The 15,228-nt window shown below is 41.7% G+C and overlaps 1 protein-coding gene across 3 annotated transcripts in view; it reads right to left on the bottom strand.

Annotated features, from left to right (window-relative positions):
- ARHGAP32 (Rho GTPase activating protein 32) overlaps positions 1 to 15,228 on the bottom strand; it is a 253,163-nt gene that overhangs the window by 125,713 nt on the left and 112,222 nt on the right. For all 3 annotated transcript variants that reach the window (XM_089537644.1, XM_089537645.1, XM_089537647.1), the window contains exons 3-4: positions 7,386 to 7,477; positions 3,611 to 3,695 (exon numbers count right to left, since the gene is read on the bottom strand). In XM_089537644.1, coding sequence (XP_089393770.1) covers positions 3,611 to 3,695; positions 7,386 to 7,477 — 177 coding nt within the window. The remainder of the gene's footprint in view (positions 1 to 3,610; positions 3,696 to 7,385; positions 7,478 to 15,228) is intronic.

The following is a 15,228-nucleotide window of genomic DNA, read 5'->3' as shown; positions in this document are numbered from 1 at the left end:
GCAGAACATTTATTTCAGATTTGGCTTCCTGTCCCCAGACTTTTCAATACAACATCAACCAGAACATTTATTTGAATGCCTGACATTGAAATACTGGCTCACATTTTAGGTTTTAAACAGGACCACGTAAAATCAAGCATTGCAACATCAAGGATTGTCATTCCAAGTACAGGAAAAATGCAGGTCTTGAACCCATATTTGTGTCCCCAGGTTGGGCTAGTGACCAATAACAAAAAAGTACAATTAGTCACAAGTCAATGTAATTTCTTTCCAAAAGCCTTGATTTAAGTTTCTCACATTTGCCCACAGCCAATCTCCTTTACGCAATTGAGTCTACATAGCCAGTCACATAGATGGCTTCCACTTACAATTCATAAAATATTTCATTATCAAAATGGTTCAAATATCAAATTAAATGATGAAACTAGAATGCCATTACCCCATAGCCCTGGAAGAAATACTGCAAGTTAAGAGCTACTGCCCAGGTATAATATCCTTCTTCCAAACACCTTACCCATTTCTGTAATGTCTTTGAGAATGTTAACCCTAGGGCAGGGCCTTTCCTATTACAGTGGGCCTCTGCTATCTGCTGGGTTTTGGTTCCAGGACTCCGTGGATGTTCATGTCCTAGTAAATACAATAGATAATAAAATGGTGGCCCTTATATAAAATGGCAAAAACTAAGGTTTGCTTTTTGGAATTTGGATATTTCTTTTTCAAGCTGTGGATGCTTGAATCCGTAGATGAATCCATGGACATGGAGAGCTAATTTTACTGATCTTTCTGAACATTTGGGAGCCTTTCTCAGCTGAAGAGTCTGGTAAACATCCCTTAGATGAATAAATAAAGTAAATACTAAAATAGTAATAACTGTTTTCTTTTTCTGATGAAGCTATATACTTCGAACACTAAAGTACATCTTTGGAGAAGGGGCCTTTGAGAGTACGGATTACTGCAAACTGCTTAAATGAAAGCAAAATGAAGAAAGTGTTCTAGTTTCTATCATGTGCATCTCATCTAAAAGAACTATACCCACTGAAGTATATAATGCAGAAGCTACTACATAAGAAAAATACAGATATAATAGATTATACTGATAACAAGGTGTGCTCTAGAATAAATTTAGTTGTGACAGGAACAAAAGAGTACAGCTAATGATAAATAATTCACTAGCACTTTTGAATGCACGATAGTTCTGATTCTGCAGGTGGTATTATTAGGTTAAGCTAAGTATTTAAAAGCTTTGTTAAACAAGGATCAACTTCAAAAAGATTCATTATCAGAAAATAACAAGGAATATGTTCAAGAATGCTAATATTTTCAACAGATTTCACAGTGGAAATGCATTTAGTGCAGCAGGAAGATTCAGTATTTGTGTCATCTTTAATGCCAAGACAAGGGAGAAAACATATCAGAGGAATGTGTAAGGTCAAGTTGCAGCAGTTCGAGTTGATAAAGGGCTCCTGAAAAATCCTGTCAATTCCATAGGATGCCAATGGAGCCATCTTTGTGAACTAGCAAGACACGACAACGAAAGGATGGGTGGGGTTGTGTGCATTCACAGATAACCACTCAAAGAACTACAGTTACAGGTATGCAGCCTGTCTTTCTTCATGGGCTCTGTGACTCACACAACTCAGAGACTAGTAAGCTACAAGAAGTAGGAGGTGGGAGTGTCAGTGCAAGTAATCAAAGTTTATTGAAAAAACATAGGTAGTCACAAGCATAAGCACAACAACCCCTTACTCCAATGTATTACATAAGAGAAATGACTAAATAAATATAGTGTCAAGGGAAGATAGAATCCACAAAACCACATAGCATGGTATAGATATAAGACTGGAATGAAAGGCCTGTTACAGACTGCCAAAATAAAGCTGCTTCGGGTCTCTTTGGAGGTATGCTATTTAAATGATGCATGGGTCCTAAGAGTCCGGAGGTTGCGCCAAAGCCGCACTCCATTCCTAAGCACTGGAGTGCAGCTTTGGTGCAGCTTCCGGATTCTTAGGATGCATGCATCATTTAAATAGCACACCTCCAAAGAGACCCGAAGCAGCTTTATTTTGGCAGTCTGTAACAGGCCGGAGTCATTCACCAATATGGTACAGAGGCAGCACTCTCAACAGAGGTATGCAGCACTATGGAAACTTGGCTAGAATCATATGAATACAATTGTATGATACACAAAAAAAACCCCATTACCACAATGCAATCAGTTAAGAAATAAATGGAATACAGATCCCCCCAGTATGAGACCTCAAGTCCACTCTGTAGCATGAAATAAAAGTCATAGGCGGAGACCAAGTAGCCACACAGCAAATGCTCTTGATCAGAACACCAGCTAGGAAGACATGAGAGGCGGCAACTGCCCTGATGGAGTGCACTTGAATTTGAGTGGGAGGGTCCTTTTGAGCCAGTTTGTATGACAACTGGATTGTTGATGTCACCTACTTCAAGAACTGTTGCAATGACATAGGCAGTCGCTTCCTCGACAACAAAAATAGGAGAGCTTCAGAAGGCAGCAGTACTGTCCACATGAAAGACTAATGCCCTCCATACAGTGAGGTGGTGCCAATGCCTCTCACAGTCCGAAAAAGAGAAGTCAACACAGTGCCCTGGTAGAGATGGAAGAATGACACCATCTTTGGCAAGACGTTGATGTCAGGTCTCAACAAAACCCTGTCTGGATGGAACCAAAGAAACAGGTATCCACCCAAAGGGCATAAAACTCACCAGCAATCCAAGCAGTCACAATGGCAACCAAAAATGCATTCCACCACAACAGTAGCTATAAATCATAGGTTGCCATAGGCTTGAAGGCTCTAACGCAGAGCTGGCCAGGCACCAGCTTACCAAGGTCTTACCAAGAAACTGAAAATGTGTCGAAATGGCAACTAAGCAGCAATCAATTGAAGACAACAAGAGGCCTTGAATCAACAAAGAAAGTCCAAAACAGGTGCAACAGTAGCTTCAGCCATATCAACTGACCATGGAAGCAGGAAGTCATCAAACCTCTTCTAGCTGTAGGACCACTTTGTAGAAACTTAATGGGCAGCATCAATAATTTATTTTCAATGCAACTGGTGGAGCATCTAGGGTAGGATCCCCAATGCTACAGAACACTCCAAAAGAGGCACTGCATAGGTGAATAAAAGCCCCAATTGTATGAGTCACAGAGACCAACAAGAGCAAAGATTTCCTATTCAAGGTGAATTTATTATGAAACCCTTATTTGAAAAAATTGACAGGATTGATATAATTTAAAAACATAGCAAACCCGCAGAACTGTTCACACAGAACAGAATTATACTCATTCAGAACTGAAGACTCAAAATCAAATTGACCTGGTACAAGGAGTAATGAGAATACATGAAATAGCCACCGAGTCACTCAGTGGCAGCTACAGAATCTGGCAGGTTATAAACTAAAGAGAGTACAGGTGAAAGTATATTGCCATTAGGAGAGATTAGATAATATGCACAGCCTGTGGGGAAAGAACAGATTAGTAACCTAACAGCACAATGCACAAGCAGGTTTATAATGTAGGTTTATAATGAATTTGTAGTTCATTCATCTAGGCTAAACTGAGAAACACCATCACCAAGCTCACCTGGATATTGCCAAAGTCCACATTTTCGTAATGGAAGTGTGCACATTCAGCCATCTTTGGAAAGTGGCCCTTGGTAAAGGATAACCTGAAACACAAGCAATAATCCAGACTAAGTTATTGCAATAACTGATGAATAATATAGGCTAAGCAAAAAGTGTGACCCAGACACCAAGTAATCCCATATCCATAAGAATGTGGAGGGCTGTCCAAGTGACCACAGAAAAAGCAGTGACAAAAGAATTCTGCAAGGCAGTGGTTCCCAACCTGGAGTACGCGTAACTGACAAGACAAGGAGGACATGGGATGATAACCATCTTCAAAATTTCAGACAATACTGAATCTGTGGGCCCATACAGACAGGCCAAAATAAAACTGCTTCAGGTCACTTTGGAGGTATGCTGTTTAAATGATGCATGCATCCTAAGAGGCTGGAAGCCGTGCCAAAGCCATGCTCCAGTCCTGTCTGTATGGGGCCTATGATTTAAAAGTATTTTTTTTTTTTTTTGGTCCTGTATTGAGAAAGGTATTTGAAACCTTACACAGTTTCCTACCTGAGAACAAGCCACAGGTCTCTCAGGAAATGAGCGAGAAAATAGCTGAACAACTGTAAGTTTTGAGAAATAATCTTTTGAGAAGTACTTCTCAAAACTTAAGAGAACGACTGGTTTGCAAATTCCTTTGTAGAAGAATCCCTCCAATCAAGGAAAAAGAGAAGTTGATTGAGCTTTCAACTGATGCTACTTTAAAAGCTAAATTCAAAGAAAAATTCCTTATTAACTTTTGGTCAACCATCAGCAGAGAATAGGAACAGATTTCTGACAAGACATTTAAGTTTTCCATTTACAAATACAGAGCTTATGGAAAGGGCTTTAACTTCTTATACTTTTATACTGTAGTAAGCTGAATGAAGATCCAGATTTAAAAATGTATCTTACATCAGTTCAACCCAATTTCAAAAAACTTTGTGTCTTCAAAATAAGATTAAAGAGTGTACTAAAATTTTGTTGTATATAAAGTATTTGTTGTGTTTTTTTTTAAATACACTGACTGCTCACATTATTATTAAATTGCTTTTTAATTCCTTTATTTGGCTATCTATTTACCATTATAACATATTCTTATATGGAAATTTGTGTCCAGTAGTGGAGTCTCCTTCTTTGGAGATTTGCAGGAGGGTTGGAGTCGATGGCCCTTGGGGTCTCTTCCAACTCTGGGATTCTATTATTCTATGATATAAACTTAAAATAACAGCAACTATATTAATTACAAACATTTTGTTGGCACAAAAGTACAATTTATGGAAATGGGCTGCAAAGGGGTATGCAAGTGAGAAAAGGTTGGGAACCACTGCTGTGAGGGAACAAACTATTATGTCCATTTGCCACAGGCTTTTTACAGACAACAGTGCACATTGCCTATGGGGAAACCGCAGTCACTAGGTGTTCATTCGCAGCATGAATAATCCCACACCAATGAATTCAGTGTTTTACTTGTGAAAGGAATCACAGCCCAAGAATTCTGGGATGGTGAATCTGAGAAAGTAGAATTTTTTAAAATCATTTCTTTATTTTTCATATAGTGATGAACCATAATTGTCTACAAGTGTTCCACGCGTTGGAAAGGCTGTACTTTCCCAGGTTGTGGAGCTATTTGACTCCTAGAACTGATTATTTCTGGTTGTAAAATGAATAGACTGTGATCATCACTCACTCTTCCCACAGAAATTTAAGAGGGAAAATGAGATTTAACATCTGGCCTCTTCCCCTTGGAAACAGGGTCATCAGCTGTTCTAGCAAAATCAGCAGATGATGCATGGATGCTCTGAACAAATCCATCCCTGCTGGACAGCCCTCTGAACCTTAAATCAACATTATAGCTAAAGATGGGTGAAGTACAAATCCAGCTAGCAGATTATATGAAAGTGCCTTCTGCTTAGGCAACAGAAAAAGACAACAAAACATGGCAAAGAAGCACTGCTAAAGATATAGTTAAGATGGCACTTAGGAGGTATAATACCTCTTCTGAGGCAAACACTTTGGCATACTGCCAAATTTCCTCTAAATTAAATGTGGAGGCATACTTCCATCTTACACACACACACACACACAGAGTATATACTCATCTATAAGTCTAGAAATTTAGGTCAAATAAATGTCCCAAAAACCCCAAGTCAACCTCTCCAGGGATCAATGTAAATATTGGCGCATTACAGATGGGCCCATGAGGCGCCGTCATCGCGCGTGAGGGGCGGTGCTTTGTGATGCACCTTGCCCTCAAGCGTAATGACTACGCCAAAATGATGGCTGCCATTCCACACGGCCGCCGCCATTTTGACATAGCGGACGCTCTGTGTCCGCATGTCGAGCGGCGGAAGTGACGCCGCGAGTGCGTGACTAGCGCCTCACGGCGTCTCTTCCAGGGCCGAGGAAGGAGAGCGATTTTCATGCTCCTTCTTTGCTGCGTCCGGGAACCGCGCGGTTTGGATGCTGCGGTTCCCAGACACAGCAACCAGCAGCGGCGCGAGACTGCCCCTTCTGGGCCGTCTGTAACGTGCCATTGTATCTTAACTCTTATAAAAAAGAAGGAACCATCTGGTGAAAAGCAAGAGTATAATATGTGAAGCACCAACCCCCTCTACTCTCTCATCCATCCAGTCTTAAGAGTAAGCACAAAGAGTTATGTCTGCTAGACTTTTGTAAGTTCTTTGACATTGTTTTTCTTTGCTTCATCTTTTAGATCCTTTGCTATATGCCCCTAAATTTTATAATAATAATAATAATAATAATAATAATAATAATAATTCTCGACTTATCCACGGATCGTAGCAAAATCCATAATTTTGGCCCCAAAACTTGCCCTCGACTTATACATGAGGTCGACTTATAGTCGAGTTTATACAGTATATATAGATTTATTACGATCAACTGATCAAACATACTTCATCTTATATGAGACATTATCTATTTTAGCCCTCATTCTGACATATACCAAACCATACTTGTGAGGAAGCTTATCTTTGACTTGCTGTGATGTTTGAAGTGATAAATGAAGATTAGCAAACCAGAATCAGAAAGCAGTGTCGAACTACGTTATTTCTGCAGTGCAAATGAAACCTTAGTTAAATACTGCTTCGGTTCATCCATCGCTACTCCAAAAATAGTTGATAATAAAAACAAAATGCTTTGAAACAAGAGCAGAAAAGTTAAGGAGTTTTATGAACAATCTTCTGTGGTTCTTTCCTTATTTCCAAATGCACTACATCAATCACTGAAAATGTTTGTGCCATTTCCTGTTACTTTAGAGTAACATAAGTGGGGTACAGACCGCCAGAAAGAGGTGGCCAGGAGCCACCTCTCTTTTCTGCATAGCCGTGCCGCAGCAACCAAATTGCGCTGCACAGCTACGTGGAAAGCAAAGGAGCGCTGAAAAGTGGCTCCTTTTAGCACCGCCGCAAACTGCCTGCTGCTACGCGTGCCCATCTGGACGGCGCACAGCAGTGACATCACAGCTGTGTGCACCGTGTATCCAGCTCTGTGCAGTGATGACGTCCTGGTGACATCCTAGGGTTGTGGGGCATCTGAAAACGGTGCCCCGAGGCAACCCTAGCATGTTGCCAGGATGTGCTAAAGGGCCCGTCTGTCCAGGGCCATAGTTTGTTTCTAATTTGTTGGTTTTTTATGCTTCCATCAGTAACAAATTACCCAGTGCCTTGGAATCTAACAAGTGAGAGCTCAGTGTCAATAACAGGTGCTACAAAAGTAATAAACCAGCTTACTTTTTCACATTTTTCACTTTCATGCTAGCTGTGCTCCCACATGTCCGCAATGGTAGCTCTCCTGAAATCTCAGGGATGTCTGCTCCTCGCGCCTAAGGGGAATAAAAGAGTTGGAAAAGTTTAGGTGCTTTTTCAGCAGCATTATCAAATCCATAGTTAAAAAGACTTCTTTGGATTTTGAAAATTACAGTTGGCCCTCCATATCCACTGATCTTTTTATCCACTGATTCCAGCATCCATGGCTTGAAAATATTCCAAAAAATATATAAATTCCAACAAGCAAACCTTGATTTTGCCATTTTATATAAGACACATCAATTGACTGTGCCATTGTATTTAATGGGACTGAAGAGTATCTATGGATTTTGGTAACCACAGGAACCAAACCCCAACAGATATCAAGGGTCCACTGTAATCAAATTGAGAGAGAGAGGAGACAAAGTTACATGTTAAGTATAAATATTGGTTCAAAAACCTAGCCTCTGCATACAGATCTTTCAGGCTGCCCTGGGATATGTATGTCTGAGCCGCTGCCATTTTCCATGGTTTACTCATCAGATAGGAAATTATCACCCCAATGCAAAACCCTAAAACTCCGCTATCCCTTTTCCATATTTCCATTTCGGTTAACTCTGAATCTGAATGCTATGTCTGTGTGAATTGCTATTGTGTGTATTTGAAACTCTCCTAAATGAAGCTCTCTTAATTCTCCCCAAAACCTGGAGTTCTCCTCAGCTAGTACTGGTATAAACAGGTGCAAATGGTCCTATAGTTACCCAGCCTCTTGCAAAGCTGGTTTCCACAACAATTAGAGCAATACTGTCATACCAAGTGGAGATCCCACCCCTCAGTGCTCCAACTTTCCTTGGGTAACAACCTGTAGTATCAACCTGCATCAATAAATATTAAAGTGCTTCCATTGCAGCATGCAGTTGTAAGTTTTACTGCATTGCAGGAAAAATTAACAGTGTAGATCTGGGACAGTTTCCAATGATTCCATTCCACTAACACAAATGATGCTGTGCTGGTAGAAACCTAGTTCTAGACAGTGTATAAGAAGTAATTCCAGTGCAGTCTCGTTGTGCAACTAGTTGTTCAAGAGGAGATACAACTGAACGTCCCCCTAGTGATGGTGCAACCCATTGACTAGGGACTACAAAAAGAAGTGCACTAATAACAAATGATATGTTACATCTCAGCCTCAGTGCTAATTTTCACAAAATATTGTAACTTATAATGTGCACAAAGCACTGTTCCCTGTTTCTTCACTCAAAAGAAGAAACACACACAAGATCTAAAATACATTTAGAGAGAGAGAAAGAGTGAGAGAGACGGTCCTCTTACTCCATCTCCCTCCAGGTTTTTGGTTGTTGGAAACTGTTTGTGTCACATATTTAATCAATGAGTTAAATTTAACAGTTTTTTCTTAACTTAAGCACCCAAAGTAAGCTCTGAGAATTCTGCACGCTGCTCATGGACCTCTTAGTAATACATGGAATAAATGAAACAAAGAAATTTTACCGACTCCTGAAAACAATCTGTGAAATCTAATGGGGCTGATTTTTTAACCGTCACTGTTTATCATCTCTAACATGTAAAGGACCATGGGCAGTCAGATATCTCTAAGACTGTTTATATGTAGGAAACATGTTAACTCTATCCAGATCTTTTCAACTGAGGGAATATTTTCTAGGTTACACACCGGAGAGGGGATCCTGAGAACCAAAGATGAAAATAGCTCACACAAGGGCCTTTTCCTTCTGCCTCTGTGTTATAACCCCATACATGCCTATCAGTTGGAAAACCCACAAAAATGTGGTATTATATGCAGTGGTGAATCATATGGAGGAATAGCAAAAGAAAATTGGGGCAGGGAGAGAAAGGGACCTCATACAAACACACACACACACATGATTTAGATCCCACACAGAAGGAGGGTATGATCACTGCACATGACCCTAATTTATGGCCTCTGAACTTTGGATTTCTGAAAACCCTGAGGTTCCATATATGTGTTTCAGGGTATCCACACAAAACACAGGGTGTCCGCACAAGTACAAAAAACTATGTATGATCAGCCCTCCTTGTCCATAGATTTTTTTTAATCCATGGATTCAAGTATCCATGGAATGCTGGATGCACAAAGTCATGCAAATCTTTTGGTGACAGGTGCCACTATCTCTCAAGGTGTCATTCAAAGGGAGCTACAGCCAAGCACCCACTTGAACTTCCTTCTTTTTGTTCTCACATAGCCAGCTCACTGCAGCATCATCCATGTTTCTCTCAGCCAGCCTAGTAGCATGAACTGGAGCCAGTGGTATGGCAGCAGCAAGCTCAAAGCAGCCAAGGCAGATGCTGCTGTCCAACTGGTTGCTGCACAACGTGGGAAATGGCGACAAGGAGGCAGCTCTCCATATTCCTAATCCTACAACTGGTGAAGATGGGAAAGGGTGCACAGGGATCTAGCCAAGCCCACTTGGGAAAGAGAGGTAGTGCTGCCTCCTTCCCTCACTATCTCGCCCACCTGGAATTTGTTACTATCCACAGTTCTGCATATCTGTGCAAAGTCCAGGAACATACCTCCTGCAGATACAAGGGTTGAACTATATATTGAAAGTTGTCTCACAGCAAAAACCAACATGCTGCACATTCTAAACACACAAATATTGCTCAGCTGAGAAGCCATTTTATCTAGAACTGCTCTTTAAAAATATGGTTATAATAGGTATCTTAAAACATTATGCGTATAATAGCTTTTTGTGGGGTTTTTGGGCTATGTGGACACGTTCTAGAAGAGCTTATTCCTGAATTTCTCTGAAGATGCCAGCCACAGATGCTGGCGAAACGTCACGAATAAACTCTTCTAGACATGGCCACATAGCCTGAAAACCCCACAAAAAACTATGGATGCCGGCCATGAAAGCCTTCGACTTCACATTATGTGCATAGTGTTTATTACTATATTAATAAGTTTTTGGAACAAGATTTTTGTTTCCATTGTCCCCAGACCACAGACACCCACAGTAATGTTTCTTTTCTTTTTCCCCCCAAGGAGAGGGGTCTCATGTCATCATGATGGAAATCTGAATTAAAGAATCAAAAGGACCAGTTTTTGTTATTTGGCTCAATACTTTACTTTTAGGTGCTGAGCATTTAAGGAAACAAAGTGGAGGTTCAGCACATCAGTAGGAGGTTCCACCACTAGCTTCTCCACTTCATGCCTTCTGAAAAACTATTCCAGAACATCAGGAGAATCAATAGCTGTTGATTCACCATTTGAAGCAGTGACCATTATGAAAAAAAACAAAGACCTCTCTCCCTAAAAACATGCTGGTTATTCCACAAAAGGACTGGAACTGCACCTTCGGTCTCTCACCTAGTAGCAAATTGGTTAGAAAGCTAGAACTGAAAGCTAGAGCTATTAATGCATTCTCTTTCCCTCCCTCCTTTTTCTTCTTGTTCTTTAAAGAATTGTAGTACAGAGAATTCCAGTAGAGCATGAGCACAACTTAAGTCCTCAGCTGGCACACATCTAGCATATTTGATTCCTCAGTGCTGTTCATGGTTGCTTTGGAGCTTGTCCAAAGGACTATAGAGGCAATGTATATCACTGTCATTTTGTTCAAGACTACAAAGCAGAAAGGCGCTTACAAGAATGCAATTTCAAGATATGACACTTGAGAATTTTATCACGTAAGAAAAAGCGAGAACTATCAAACACTAAATTCCTGTACCCCACCTTTTAGTCTTGTCTTTGCATCCCTCCTGTGTCCTCTCACTTTTGGCTCATTAAGAGTCATTTAACTTCATTTTCTGAACTCTGAATTGTACACATTGCTGAGCATTGAGCACAAGATTCTGCAGTCAAATACTACGGCGTGACAAACGGTTCTTAAACCTGTTTGTTGCATTCATCAGGTCTCTGCATGAAGCAGTTGTAGAAGTAGTGAAAGTAACTACAAAAGCATCTTATACTGTGCTCTTCAAAGACCTGAGGGGTAGGCAAACTGTAGAACTGATTCCTGGTACAGTAAAGCACAATAATGGTCCCACTAGGAAAGCTGCAGGCCATTCTTATGCAAATATCTGAAGCAAGGCAATGACTGCTAGGTCCAAGGTCAAGTCGAAGACAAGCAAGCAAAAAAGTTCTTAACATCTGCAATAACATCCAAAATCCACAAACAATGGGACCACCGAAATGCATAAAATAATATGTCAAAGGCCTGTTACAGACTGCCAAAATAAAACTGCTTCGGGTCTCTTTGGAGGTATGCTGTTTAAATTATGCATGCATCCTAAGAATCCGGAAGCTGCACCAAAGCTGCACTCCAGTGCTTAGGAATGGAGTGTGGTTTTGGCGCGACCTCCGGACTCTTAGGACCCATGCATCGTTTAAATAGCATCCCTCCAAAGAGACCCGAAGCAGCTTTATTTTGGCAGTCTGTAACAGGCCATAGAAAACAAGCTTAAGAAATGCTTTACACCACTCAAAGCACAGTTCTATACAGTGGTACCTCGGGATACGAAATACCCAGGTTACGAAATTTTCGGGATACGAAAAAATCCCATAGGGAATTATTGTTCCGGGTTACGAATGTTTTTTCGGGTTACAAAAAAACTTTTGGTGCTTTTTTCGGCTTTTTCGCACCAAATCGCGGCTTTTCCCCATTAGCGCCTATGGGTTTTTCGGCTTACGAAGCCTTTCGGGTTACGAAAGCGGCCGCGGAACGAATTACTTTCGTAACCCGAGGCACCACTGTATAGATACAGATGTCTAGCTCTGACAAGGATTTGGGTAGAAAGCTGCCTAAGAATTGCAAGAAACAAGTGATCCACAGCATCTCTGGCCTCATTTCTAGAATTTAAAGTATAATTTTATATTTAAGGCAGAAATCCTTCTCCATCTTTTTCCCCCCAGAAAAAGAGGCATAGCATGCCTAAGACCTCTTTAGGTAACAGCTGACAGAGCAATCATGTAGAGATTCTCCTAGAAACATTACAGGACATTTTGTTCTCGGAAACTTCAGCACCTGCTGAGGATAGCTCTTCAGCACTAACTTGGAATGCCTTGATCTATGTGAGGATAATATGTCCAGGATGAGCAGCAAGAGCAAACTTGTCACATCAGGGTGTACTGCCAGGAAATAGGTGATTTTATTAATGGGAGGGAAAACTATTGTTATGATTAGATTGCATCCTCCTGAGGCTTGCTTTCCAGCATTTTTCCATATCCCAGCCAAAGCACTGAGCCAACTCTGGTGGTTTGATCAAAGGCCAATCCATCCAAATAGTTTTTGTTGACTCCCCTTTTGCCCTTGATGCTTACTTCGTTGAAAACAATGTGGAACTGCAGATTGAACTTGACCCTCAGAATGGTTTTTCCTAGATAACATTTTCCTACAGTCTTGATGACATAAGAGTCCTACGATTATAGGGCAGATGAAAGTGGACGAAGTGACAAACCAGTTGCTAAAACGCCTGTTGTTAACGCTTGTGGCCAAGACGTTTAAACATACTGCACCCAGACAGCGGCTAAAGAAATCCACATTGGCTGTTATTACCTTTGAAAAAAGTGCCAAATACTAGTCCGCCTCTATTCAGAAATTTTGCTGTGTTTTTTGTGCCATGCCAATTGTGTCAAAGACAACTGCTGTATTGGGAGAGAGGTGGGATATAAGAAACTACAATAATAATAATAATAATAATAATAATAATAATAATAATAATAATAATAGTCTTTTGTGTGACACGGAGATCAGGGATAAAGGTTTTCAACCTGGCACTATTTGTTTCAGTAAGATTGATCTGGTAGCAATCATTTTTAAAAAAGAGATTAAACTAAACCATGCTTGTAGGTTATGTGCTTTTTCTTAATCTTTATTTTTAATACAACATGTGAGTAATATGTACTTCTGTTCACTTTCAGCTTTTCACGAACACAATGGGATTTGTTTCACATACTTAATTTGCAGCAATCCCCCCCAACATCATTTTGAGGTTATAATTCTGTTCATACATAACTATTAAGACTTCAGCAGACCAATCATCATCATCATCATCATCATCATCATCATCATCATCATCATCATCATCATCCTTTATTTATATAGTGCTGTAGATTTACACAGTGCTGTACATACAAACAATACAATCGACAAAATTGATGAGGGGGAAGCAAGGGAAGAAAAGGAAAGCTGTGTGTTTTTACCTAGATATCAGCTATTGTTACCAAGGTCAATGTTAGACCTTTAGTAGAAATCAGATATGAGTAGTAGACTGAAATGCTATCATGTGTAAATATTAGTCACTCAATTAAAGGGAACAGAACAATACCATTTGTTTTGAATGACAACTGTACAAAGCTATGGGAAGCTAAATCACTAAATAAATTCATAAAATGTCAATGATAAAGGGGTCCTCTATTATTCACTGAGATTGATTTGTGGGGGAGGCATATGCAGTGTGCTTTTATGGGAAGCTTTACCAAAATTCATTCATTACAGTCACATTTTAGTGCCACTGGAGAATTTCCATTTTTCAAAGCGATTGAATTTTGAGCTAAGAAAAATGGCAACTGATGATCAGTAAGTATAAGTTGGAGAACGCCTGTCTTATCAAGACTCCACGTGAAAGGGATCTAGAAGTTCTAATAGACCACAAGTTGAACATGAGTCAACAGTGTGATGCGGCAGTTAAAAAGGCCAATGCGATTTTACGCTGCATCAATAGAAGTATAATATCTAGATCAAGGGAGTAATAGTGCCACTCTATTCTGCTTTGTTCAGTCCCCACCATCAACATCAACATCAACAAGGATGTTTAGAAACTGGAGCGTGTCCAAAGGAGGGTTATCAAAATGTTGAAGAGTCTTGAAAATGTGCCCTTTGAGGAACAACTTAGGGAGCTGGAGATGTTTAGCCTGGAGAAGAAAAGGTTAAGGGGTGATATGATAGCCCTGTTTCAATATTTGAAGGGATGGCATAGTGAGGAGGGAGAAGGCTTGTTTTCTGCTGCTCCAGAGACTAGGATCTGGAGCAGGGGGTCAGCAACCCCTGGCCCATGGGCCAGAGGCGGCCCATGGAGGCGGCAGGACCGGCCCCAGCTCGATCCTGCCGCTGCCACCACCACCAAAGCCACCACTGCTGAAGCCGCCACCTCCTCCTCCACCTCCTCCTGGGCAGCACCGCCGCCACCACACCACCCACGGCAGGGCTAGGACGTAGGAGGTCGTCCCCTTTGGCCAGCCAGTCATTGGCCAGCTGGCCAAAGGCGACAGGCTCCTCTTTCCTGGAGTGCGCCGCCCGGGAGGAGGAGGAGGAGGAGGAGGAGGAGGAGGAGGAGGAGGAGGACTTCCGTGGGCTCCTTCTCGGCCCATGAGGCCCCAGGCCTCTCCCTCTGGAGAGAGAGGCCTGGAGCCGCACTGGCCAAGAAGGGGCCCGTGGAAGCGGCGTGCCGCCTCCTGGGCTCCTCCACGGCCCTTGGAGCCCTTTCGGCCAAAGGGAAGGGCCTGGAACGGGTGCCCAAGCCCTTCCCTTCAGCCTCCCTCCCCTTCGGCCGAAAGGGCCCCTTGGAGCCCATTTGGCCGAAGGAAGAGACCGAGGAGGAGCGGGTGGGCACATGCTTCCTCCTCCCCGCGGGGCTTCGGTAGAAGCTCCACCCCCGGCGTGCGGCTCCGCCCCCGGAGAGTGGAAGCTCCACCACCCCCCGGCTTCAGCCCCCCAGTTGTCTGAGGGACAGCAACCCGGCCCCCATCTCAAAAAGGTTGCCTACCCCTGATCTGGAGCAATGGATGCAAGCTTCAGGAAAAGAGATTCCAGCTCAACATTAGGAGGAACCTCCTGAC

This window comes from Sceloporus occidentalis, unplaced genomic scaffold, assembly GCF_023333645.1.
Source record: "Sceloporus occidentalis isolate IW3139 unplaced genomic scaffold, rSceOcc1.0.p SCAF_9, whole genome shotgun sequence".
Taxonomy (NCBI): domain Eukaryota; kingdom Metazoa; phylum Chordata; class Lepidosauria; order Squamata; family Phrynosomatidae; genus Sceloporus; species Sceloporus occidentalis.
Note: the sequence above shows the minus strand (reverse complement) of the source record. Positions and strands in the feature narration are given on the sequence as shown.